At 42.7% G+C, this 11,974-nt stretch overlaps 1 protein-coding gene across 1 annotated transcript; it reads right to left on the reverse strand.

Annotated features, from left to right (window-relative positions):
* On the reverse strand, positions 5,506 to 7,272 carry LOC109849734 (non-symbiotic hemoglobin 1-like). The gene is made up of 4 exons (XM_020419599.1): positions 7,030 to 7,272; positions 6,698 to 6,812; positions 6,459 to 6,575; positions 5,506 to 5,849 (listed from the first exon to the last, which is right to left on the reverse strand). The coding sequence occupies exons 1-4, from the start codon at positions 7,146 to 7,148 to the stop codon at positions 5,712 to 5,714; spliced, it is 489 nt and encodes a 162-aa protein (XP_020275188.1). The 5' UTR covers positions 7,149 to 7,272; the 3' UTR covers positions 5,506 to 5,711.

Genomic DNA, 11,974 nt, shown 5'->3' on the forward strand with positions numbered 1-11,974 from the left:
TTTCATTTCCTTTGAGATTAATACTTAATTTTGCCACATCACATATGTGGGATCATTTGGCGACACAGAATAATCTGTTTTTATGTATGATTCTTCTAAAAGTGTATCCCATGACCTAGGTAGTTTTTTAAACACATTTTCTGTCCACCATCCTTACCTCTTGCTCATATAGGATTGGTTTCCATAAGATCTTTATTTCATAAAGGGCTTTCCGACAACTTGTTGATCACATAGATGCCCAATGACAATGATTTAGGCCGTCCGATTCTATTTGGGCCAACTCAAAAGCCTGGAGAATTAATTATCGTGCCGTAAGAATAGTGTTACTTTGGCCCAGGCTGAGGTCAGCCAAAATTTCATTCTCGAGCTAGACTAGGGCCGGACTTAAATTTTATTTACCTACCGGCCCATTTTTATTCCAGTTTTTTTCAATAAAATTTTAGTTACTAGCAAAAATAATAAAATAAATGGTTTTTAGATGTTGGTCCTCCAAGTCTGATCTATTTAGACACAAGTGAACAAATCATCAAAGTTAGATACAAATTCTCCGAATCTCATCTATTTGAATGTAAATCTCCCAAGTTATTATATATGAATACAAATAATCCCTCAAAACTATCAAGTTGTATGAAATATTTAAATAGCTGTTGTGTGGGGTTCGAGGTCGAACAACTTCTTGACTCGGCTCTGCGAGAGGGACGACAAGTACCACCTTTCTAGTCGGCCTCACAAGTTGTCGATTCAGCTCTGAGTTGATGAGGATGGTCGACTCGTCTGATAAGCTCAGGCGAGAGCTGGTCTCGACTCGGTCCGACTTGAGAAGGGTCTAGTGCCCAGGTGACCCAATTCGCCCCCGGCTAGGGTGAGCTGGCATGATTAATTAATGATGATATATGACACGTGTTGGCTCTGTTGTGCGCAACGGAAATTTCGGCAGCACCTCCGGTGCGCAAGGTGCACAACAAGAGATTAGATCACAATGAAATTCTTGCTTCTCAAAGGAAACAAGAACCAAAAGCCTGATATCTCATCAAAGTGAGATATCAGCTCTTCCTCTCGTCAGCTCTAGGACTGCGCGTCGAGGGTCCTCTCGTCAGCTCTAGGACTGCGCGTCGAGGGATCCTACAAGCTATTACAAATCACGGCAAGAACACAACTTTTACGTGGTTCGGCAAATAGCCTACGTCCACGGGGCAAGAAGGGGGAGATCTACTATTAGAGGGAGAGATACAACTGGGGTTTACAATCACACAACCTAAACCCTCTCACAAATTCTCTAATCCCTCATACAAATATCTCTCTCAAAACGATGCACAAAACCCTAACAAAAGCCTTCTGCCAGCGCCACCAAAGAAAAGAGAACAGCCGACTTCAAATGCCGCCTCTGCACACCCGAAGAGACAGCCCCTGCTCCTTCTTTTCTCCTGCTGCAACCGCCAATGTAAACCCCAAACTTGCGCACGGAACCCTAGAAAATCTCGTGGGTATAAATAGCCTAGTGATGCGGTTTACAACCAATGCGAACTTGGGCCTCAGGACTTGTCCGCTGGATCTTAGCTTTGCCTTCACCCGTGGTCCATTATCATTTCACGTGAATCATTTTCACGCGGTTTACTTGGCCAACACTGTGGCCCCCACCCATTCACAATTCTCCACCTCGGTGAAGTTTTTCCAAAACTGAGCCGACACCGACCAAACCAAATGCCTCACTTGTTGTATCCAGTACGTCATGGCAACGGACTCATGACAACGGATTCCATCCACAACAGGTCGAGACCCAAACGGGAGTGCGAACACTCAACCCAAAACAAATAGTGTCTACTCACCGAATCAAACTGAGCCTACACCGACTACACCAAATGCCTCACTTGCTGAGACCCAAATGGGAGTGCAAACACTCACCCCAAATGTCGATGTCGCTCACCAAATCGGCTGCATCATAAAGACTGCCTACGTATCCTCTTGCCCAAGGAATCAAGCCGAACGTAGTTCACCCAAATGGCCGCTAACGACCTCAATCCAATAGAAGAGTTTGCAACCCTTCTCCAACATCATGATCAAGTCTGCGGCTGATAGCACCTCCAATGGCCCTAAACTGAAACAATCCAAACACCTCCACCTGAGATGAACCAACGGCCATGTCTAGACTACATCTATCAGCTGCACTCGAATCAATCAACCTATCATCTGCATCCAAATCAACATGATTCCTAATCTGTGTCACATCAGCTGGAATCCCAAATGATGCAGTATGATCTGGAGTTTCCACCCAACGTGAAGTAGCATCACTCTCCACCTGCTGCGATGTCCCAAAGATTTGATCACCACTCTCCACCTGCCGAGAGTTAAACGTGACATATCTGCTCAGAACAAAGTCAGAAGCTAATACCTGATAATCAAACACGCCTCTGAATCCCAAATGTGCTATCGGATCAAATCTCACATCCACGATGTGACCAAGTGCTGGGTAGCCAAACATCCGACGCAACCCAAAATCTGAAGCAGCTCCACCAGATCCAAAATCTCTACATGCAGCAGTCGGCAACCTATACATAAGACGACCCAAACATGTCGTAGCCTGCATACCAATGCCAATGCTCGACATCAAATGCTGATCCTCCTCCAGAAAGGAACAGCTCCCCAAATCTGCCATCTCATCATGTCGCCTCAAAGTTTCCACACCAATGAAGTGTCTCCAATTGCCGTGAGCTCGGCACGAATGCAGACATAGGTCCCTCTTGTACCTCCTTCTAACATCAGACTGAAGTACCTTCACCTTTCTGCCAATACACTTCCTCCATTTGTTGCGGGCTTCTAGGACTTCACACCAACGGGACTTGGTTGCAACCCACCAATGCCTAGAGCAATCACCAACTGCGAAAACCACATACCTATTACCTCCCAATAATGCTCCCTTAGAAGGCCCCCGAATGCCTGAATAAACACCCCTCAGAAGACCCCTCGAATGATGGATAGAAGTGCCAAACTCCACCCCGGTTTTCTTGCTCATACCAATGGGTTCATAGGATTTCAAACTGTAGGTCAAAACACTCCTCAACAACCTATGCACGGCATTACCAATCAAATAACCCAGCATCAAACAACACCACAGTCTAGCCGAATCTGATGAAGTCGTCAGCTCCCTATCAATCGCCGTGCATCCGAACAAATAATACAAATTGCTCTTTCTGACACCTTTTATCACAAATATGGACCCCAATGTGACCTTCAAGCGTGCGTCCACCAAGGTCACCCTATAACCTGCTGCCTCCAAAGCTCCAAGTGAAATGATCCGTGCTTCCAAGCAAATAATATAAATTGCTCCTTCTGACGCCCTTCATTACAATCATGGACCCCAATGTGACCTTCAAACGTGCATCCACCAAGGTCACTTTATAGCCAGATGCCACCAAAGCTCCTAGTGAAATGATGTTCTTCGACAACTGCGGAACGAACCTCACTTCTTCCAACTCCCGTACCATCCCGTCACTCATCTTAATTCGAACGGTACCAATACCACCAATAGAGCATGCATGTCCATTACCCATGAGCACAACATCCTCTCTTTCCAACTTCTGAAAGCTGGAGAACCAATCCCTCCTAGGGCAAACGTGGTATGAAGCACCCGAATCCAACATCCACTCTGTAGAGTTGGCAATACAAACTGACGGTAGTGCAGATAATGAATAGCCTGAAGAATCCGAATCTGAATTGTTGCCATTAGTCTTGACAACATTCACCTCTGGAGCTTGTACAGCTTTCCCCTTATTCTTCTCGGCTCGATCTAACTTTGGGCATTCAGCTTTCCAATGTCCATCCTCTTTACAAAAGGCACACTGATTCCTACGAATCCCACGATATGCACCTCTAGACTGCGACCTCCTGCTTCGGTTTGAACCACGGCCATGAACTACTAATGCATCTCCCGATGCCTTCTCGGAGGACTCATCAACACTCTTCCTCAACTCATAATTCACCAACGCTGAGGTCACCTCCTTATAACTAACAGTAGTTCTTCCATTAATCATAGTTAGGACAAACGTACCAAAATCATTGTCCACGTGTACTCCATACAAATTGGATGTAGGAAAATATATTCTCTATGAAACTTTAGTTGTACCGTTGTTGTTATTATTGCCATTTGTTTAGGGCGAAGACTTTTATCCTCTCTATGGTTTGGATCCTCTTCAACCTTCAATGGCGTAGCTCATGCTTTTGTGATTGGTGATAATTAAGAAAACCATGATTAAGACTAACACTCTCTAATAAAAATTAACATGTTTAAATTCTTAAAGGGAATGCCTCGAAGGCAAAAGGGTACGGAGAGGCATTATTATTTAACCCATCATCCTTATCCACGCTATAGGGTTTATAGTGGACTTGAGAAATATTTCTAAAGTTCTAATCAATTGCAGAGAAATTAATCATGCAAACTGGTGTTGTGCGCAGCGAAAATTTCGGCAGCACCTCCGGTGCGCAAGGTGCACAACAAGAGATTAGATCACAATGAAATTCTTGCTTCTCAAAGGAAACAAGAACCAAAAGCCTGATATCTCATCAAAGTGAGATATCAGCTCTTCCTCTCGTCAGCTCTAGGACTGCGCGTCGAGGGTCCTCTCGTCAGCTCTAGGACTGCGCGTCGAGGGATCCTACAAGCTATTACAAATCACGGCAAGAACACAACTTTTACGTGGTTCGGCAAATAGCCTACGTCCACGGGGCAAGAAGGGGGAGATCTACTATTAGAGGGAGAGATACAACTGGGGTTTACAATCACACAACCTAAACCCTCTCACAAATTCTCTAATCCCTCATACAAATATCTCTCTCAAAACGATGCACAAAACCCTAACAAAAGCCTTCTGCCAGCGCCACCAAAGAAAAGAGAACAGCCGACTTCAAATGCCGCCTCTGCACACCCGAAGAGACAGCCGCTGCTCCTTCTTTTCTCCTGCTGCAACCGCCAATGTAAACCCCAAACTTGCGCACAGAACCCTAGAAAATCTCGTGGGTATAAATAGCCTAGTGATGCGGTTTACAACCAATGCGAACTTGGGCCTCAGGACTTGTCCGCTGGATCTTAGCTTTGCCTTCACCCGTGGTCCATTATCATTTCACGTGAATCATTTTCACGCGGTTTACTTGGCCAACACTGTGGCCCCCACCCATTCACAGGCTCTAGGAGGAAGATTAACATTTACGCTAATTATGGTCGTAAACAAAAACCAACTCTATTATGCTAAGTTTTCAAAAAAGTTTCTCTAATTTAAAATCTAATTCCCAATAGTCCCGTTAGTTTAGTTGGATTAAGTGGATGGGATTAAACATATGGACTTGTTTCAAAGAACTTAATAGTTTGGAGGACTAGTATGAAATATGATGATTTGGAAGGCTTGTATCCAAACATACAATATAGGACGACCTTGTATCCAGATATATATGATGATTTGGGAGGCATGTATCCATACATAAATATGATATTCAGAGGACTTGTATATATATATATATTGTTAAAGGATAATCATTTCATTTATCTCAATCGTTGGTTGAGTCGGTTCCACAATTTAAATTGAAAAAACACAAATTCTCTATTAAGAGCAACAAGCACCTGAATAGAGTAAACACGTACTTATCCAAAAGGACTTTATTAATCACACGACAGACATGGCTTAGTGACGCCCATAACTAACAAATGCGAAATGCGCCAAAGCTTAAGATGATCGCCTCATCTCTTGTTTGATAGCAGCAACCAGCTGATTATAAGCTTCAGTCCAAGCACTCTTCATCTCTGGACCCCACATGTCAGGGACAGCATCCTTTATTGTGTCCAAAAGTGCAAACCTCAGCACCTACATCCAAACCAAAACCATCAGGCAACGTACCTCTCACTTTTCTCTAAGATTAGGAACATGCAATACTCCGAAAATTTGATGCTTAGATTTGAATTACATGTCAACTCTGTACATAAGTCATAAAAGTTTACTTCCACCCAGAACAAGTCTGCAATCTAATCCATCTCCAAAATAAATTATGTCTAAGATTAGGATTTACAGACAACAGTCCAAAAATGTGATGCTTAAAGTTGCATCATAGGTCAACTTATACACGAATCATGGAAACATACATATGCAAACTTTGTCATTACTGAATGCTTATGCGGTCAGTTGTTGTTAAGGTCCCGTCATGTTGTTGCTCAGGTCAAATGCTAATAGATTTTGTATTTTCATATTAAACAATATATCATAAACTTTGTAAATAATAATAATATATTGCATTGTAAATTTCAATAACGTGTTGGACCGGTAACCACACTGAGAATGACAGTAAACTTGCTTGAATGTAATTCTATGTACTGGAAATATGTTTCTAGAAATTAGTACGGTAATTAAAATATTGAATTCGACATGTTGTTGATCAATGTAATATGCAAGTTTTAGCCCTAGAGTTTGATTTTGCACCTCAAAATGTTCATTAAGCACACCATACTTGGAGTGAGAAGCCCCAAGCTTCTTCAAGGTTGTGTCCTTCACAGTCACCTCACCTTCCTTCCTCAATTGTGCCGCTGAGTCGCAAGTCTTCACACAAAATGAAGCAACAATTTATAAGAAGAAGGTAACAAATTTTAAAAATAAGCAGGAACAACACATAATCATGCACGGGCACACGCGCACAAATACAGAGAAGAAAAATAACGTACCATAATGAATACGTACATGGCATGTTGTTTGAGCTTCGGGTTCTTCTCAAGGGGCACGTTTGAGTCGCGCAAGAAAGGGAAGAGCTTCGCTGTTGATGGAGCAATCTCAAACACCCTAAAAGACAATAAAATCTTAAAATAATAATAATAATAGTACACATTCGTAGAGAATTTTATGATCTGATCACTCGTTTTCTAAAATTTCATGGACAGCCTTTTCGTACTAATTAACATAGCGAAAATCATCAGGAACGCAGTTGTGTATAATGGAATAAAAAATATTATTTGCAGAAACTAATAGAACAGTATAAAGGATAGAATGAGAGTAAGACCTCAAGAAGAGCTTTAGTCCCAATGATGCTGCATCCTTCTTCATAACCTTCCACGATTCGACCACAAGGGCTTCTTGCTCTTCGCTGAAAGCTATCTTGTCATCCCCTCTTTGGCCCATTTTTGCGCTGTCTTTTAGCTTGATTAAGTTCAATGAAGAGTTTATGAGATATACGAATCAGGGTAGAAATGAGAAGGGAATAAATAGGAGGACTAAGCGGCCTTTGAGGCTTGGAGAGAGCCAAGTGGATTACTGTATTTGGTGTCTTTTTTTTCCAAAACTATGTTCTATGTCTGCGGAAGGCTTGCATGGTTTTTGACCGTGTGCTGGTCCAATTAACAGGCTATGCAAGAAACGTGGAGGAGAGGTTAAATAGGTTAGTTTCACAAAACCCCCTGAACTTTGGGGGTTTCCCATCAAACCCCAAAGACATTTGTCCCAAGGAAACGCCTGAACTTGAGGTGTCTAATGTTGGAAGTTTCGGTAATAGAAAAAACAGAACACACAGAATTTTTTGATTTTTTTGACTCAACTTCCTTAATTAACAGATACAAAAGACACGGTATTTAATACAGAGCATAATCCTAATTTAGCACCCACTAATCCCAAAATAACGCTGCTATAACTAGCCTATAACCAAACCACTACATGACTTCAACTAAATATGGAAACTACCCTCTCTAAACTAATTCCAGCACACCTCTAAACAAAAAGAATGTGGCTGCCTATAATTAACAACCAGATTACAACTTATTCTTAACAAAAATAGACCTACAACTAAAAACGTAGCTTCTGGAAACTGCAGCCCTTATGCGCCTTGCTGACTTGGCTGCTGACTTGAATTACATTCAACACTCCCCCTTAATCCAAAGTCATCTACGTCCATCATTCTTCGACACCAAACAAACTTCTCTCTTGCAAGAGCCTTGGTCATGATATCTGCAACTTGTTCATTCGTATTAGCATACTCCAATTCGATTTCCTTTTGCTCAACCAACTCTCGGATGAAGTGTTGCTTTGTATCAATATGCTTAGTACGACTATGAAACACCAGATTTTTGCTCATTGCTATCGTTGACTGGTTGTCGCATAGTATTATTGTTGCTCCTTTTTGCTTGCAATTTAACTCTTCTAGCATGCGTCTAAGCCAGACCCCTTGACGTGCAGCTGAAGTCACAGCATTGTACTCCGCTTCAGCTGTGGAAAGTGAAACGGTTGATTGCTTCTTTGAATTCCAGCAAATTGCATTGTCGCCATAGAAGAACACTTGCCCGGATGTGCTCCTTCTATCGTCTAGGCTCCCTGCCCAATCGTTATCGCTATACCCAATTAAACTTGGATTCTCCACAGATTTGTACCACAGGCCATAGCTCGTTGTGCCTGTAACATACCTTAATATCCTTCTTGCTGCACCCATGTGTTGTTTGGTCGGTGTTTGCATGAACCTTGAGATGACCCTAACTGCGTGCGAGATGTCGGGACGTGTGTGTGTCAAATACATCAAGCCTCCAACCAAACTTCGGAATCGTGTTGCATCAATATGTTATGTGCCATCCTTTGCTGTGAGTTTTTCATTGACATCAGATGGTGTTTGCACGGGATTGCATCCTTTCATTCCTAACTTCTCGACTAGATCTTTGGCATACTTCCTCTGAGAAATGAACATATGACCTTTTTCTTGCTCAATCTCTAGCCCTAGAAAGTAATGCATCTTACCTAAATCTTTCATCTTGAACATACGCATCATTTGTTCTTTAAATGTTTGAACCATTCCTTGATCTGTACCGAAGTAGATCATATCATCAACATATAAACAAACAACCAGCAGACCTATGTTATGTTTGATAGAGATTCGACTCGTTCTTGCTTCTCGTGAACCCCAAGGTCTGAAAGCATGCATCTACCTTGCTATACCACGCTCGTGGGGCTTGCTTCAAGCCATAAAGTGCTTTGTAGAGCCGATACACCCAGTTTTTTTTGCCTTTGATTTTGAAGCCTTCAGGTTGCTCGACATACACCTCTTCCATTAGTTCTCCATTCAAGAAAGCAGACTTAACATCGAGTTGAAAGTTTGGTTGCTTTAATTGGACAGCTAGTGCTAACAAGAGTCGAACGGTTTCAAACCTCGCAACAGGGGAGAATGTTTCGTTGTAGTCAAATACAAGGCAATGCATCCAAAGACTCGTAAGTGACTCATAGTTGGTTTCCTTCCGAACCACGCCTCATACGGAGTTTTGTTCATGACTGGCTTTGTCGGTGAAAGGTTGAGGATGTAGACTGCTGTGGCTACGGCTTCTGCCCAACAAGAATTCTATATGCCTTTTGATTTCAGCATGCTTCTTGCCAACTCAACAATGGTTCGGTTCTTTCGCTCGGCTACACCGTTTTGCTCGGGGGTGTAGGGTGTGGTTAGTTGCTGCAAGATGCCTTCTTGTTCACAAAATTTCTTGAATTTGGTTGATTGATACTCACCACCCCGATCCGATCTTAACGCTTTCAGTTTCATGCCGGTTTGCGTTTCAGTCATGGCTTTGAACTTCTTGAACATCTTAAATGCTTTGCTTTTATAGGTAATGAAGAATACCCATGTCATTCTACTGAAATCGTCGATGAACAACATGAAATATTTACTTCCTCCTATTGAACTCGTCTCCATGGGCCCACATAGGTCGGTATGCACCAATTCAAGTACTCGAGTTGCACGGAGAGATTGATCCTTCGGAAATGGCAATTTGGATTGTTTGCCAAGTGTACAACCTTCGCATAACCCGACTTCCTCTATCTCTGGTAGTCCTATCACCATATTTTTCTGGTTTAGTAATTTCAAACCATTAATATTTAAATGCATGTACCTTAGATGCCATAATCTGCTTTGATTAGGTTCCATAATTGCAAGTGCAGTATCATCAACCTCTGTTATTTCCAGCGGAAACAAGTTATTTTGTGTCTTCCGAATGGTTGCCATCACATGCTTTGTTGATGACTCCTCAATTTTACAAGTGTTGCCTTCGAATTTGATCGCATACCCGTTGTCCATCATTTGCTCGATGCTTAGGATATTTTTTGAAAGTTGCGGGATGTAGTATACATTTTGTAGATACCTTGTATTGTTTGCAGTTTGGATAGCCACCTTGTCGATACCTTCAACTTGTATTTGTTTGTCGTTGCCGAGACTCACAGGCTTCTTGTATGACTCGTCCAATTCTTCGAAGAGATACTTGTAACCGGACATGTGATTAGAACATCCGCTGTCCAGGAACCAAACTTGACTCACGTCTGATTTCTTATCAATTTTTGCCATGAAGAGCATGGTTTCGGTGCCTTTCTCCTCTACAACATTGGCTTGCTCTTCCTCACGCTTCTTCTTGTAGTAATCAGCCTGCACATGGCTGATTCTGTGACAATAGTGGCATTCAATGCCTTGCTTGCCTTGTCCGTCTTCCCTCTTCTTCTTGTAGCAATCTGCCTTGACGTGACCGAACTTGTGGCAATAGTAGCACTCGATATCCTTCTTTGTTGTTTGTTGTTGTTGACGGTTGTCCCCGCTGCTCGTGCCTCTTCCACGACCTCTGTTGTGCGCAGCGGAAATTTCGGCAGAGTTTCTAGTACACAATAAGAGAGAAAGATCAATAAGAATTCCCGTCTCACCAAGAAAGTAAGAATCTGAATCGAATATCTCAACAAAGTAAGATATCGGCTCTTCCTCTCATCAGTTCTAGGACTGACTTGTCGAGGGATCCTAAAACTATTACAATGACCACAAACACAAAAAACAAATTTTACGTGGTTCGGCAAACTGCCTATGTCCACGAGGCAAGGAGGGGGAGATCTACTATTAGAGGGAGAGAATACAACTAGGGTTTACAATTACTCAATCTAAACCCTCACACAATCTCTCAAATCTCTCACACAATTATCTCTCTCAAAAGCAAAACAAAAGCACTGCACAAAAAAAATCTCCTCTGCACTCAGCCGAAAAAATTCACAGGCAAAAATTCAATTTCCCCACACTACTATTTTCTCCGTAGCCGCAAAAGAAATTCTTTGCACCTGCCTACTGTTTTATTTTCCGAGCACCTAAAAAAAACCTAGAAGAAATTAGGGTATTTATAAGTAGAGGAAACAGATCTGTCAACTCGGGTGTGGCCCACTTCTACGAAACCGCGTTCACACATGTGAACTCTTGAACGCGTTTTATTTCTTCACGTGGAAACTGGGCCCCACTCTCGTTCTCTTCACGCGGTTTCTTCACGTGGCTGAAGATCCGCGTTCACAACCTCTACCGCTGCGACCTCTTCCTCTACTTGAGTTGCCTCTGGTGAGGAACGCCTTAGAATCATCCTTCTCTTCAGATCTGAGAAGTCGTACTTCATGGGCTTGCAGCGAACCCATCAACTCGTCGAAAGAGCATGTGGACAGGTCCTTGGACTCTTCAATTGCTGCCACGACATGGTCGAATTTTGCTGTAAGGCTGCGGAGCACCTTCATAACCACGATCTTTTCTGTGAGATATTCGCCACAACTCTTGATTTGGTTGACGATGGATGTGACTCTTGTGACAAATGCTTGAACAGATTCGCCTTGATTCATGTTCAACGGCTCAAACTCTCTTCTCAAGCCTTGTAGCCTTATCTCGCGAACTTTCGAATTTTCCTGGAATGCGGTTTTCAGGGTTGTCCATGCCTCCTTTGCCGATGCCGCTACTGCTATTTTTGTGAACACCGTGTCAACAACGGCTTGTTGAATGAAGAACAATGCCTTCGCATCTCGCTTCGCTGTTTCTGTTGGTGTGGGATCTGTGTCCGGTGCTCCCGTCTCCACCAATTCCCATAGACCTTGCGACTTGAGCAAAGTTCGTATCTTGATGCTCCAGAACTCGTAGTTGTGTCCCTTGAACTGCGGAATTGACGGATTCAAAACGCTCATGTTCTCTGCCATGGTCGGAT

The sequence above is a fragment of the Asparagus officinalis genome, chromosome 7 (genome assembly GCF_001876935.1).
Source record: "Asparagus officinalis chromosome 7, Aspof.V1, whole genome shotgun sequence".
Taxonomy (NCBI): Eukaryota; Viridiplantae; Streptophyta; class Magnoliopsida; order Asparagales; family Asparagaceae; genus Asparagus; species Asparagus officinalis.

Coding starts and splice junctions, on each gene's coding strand:
- LOC109849734 (XM_020419599.1), bottom strand. CDS start 7,148: ATGGGCCAAAGAGGGGATGACAAGATAGCTTTCAGCGAAGAGCAAGAA. Junction 6,813..7,029: donor GGACTAAAGCTCTTCTTGAG/GTCTTACTCTCA, acceptor ATTGTCTTTTAG/GGTGTTTGAGATTGCTCCAT. Junction 6,576..6,697: donor CCATGTACGTATTCATTATG/GTACGTTATTTT, acceptor TTTTGTGTGAAG/ACTTGCGACTCAGCGGCACA.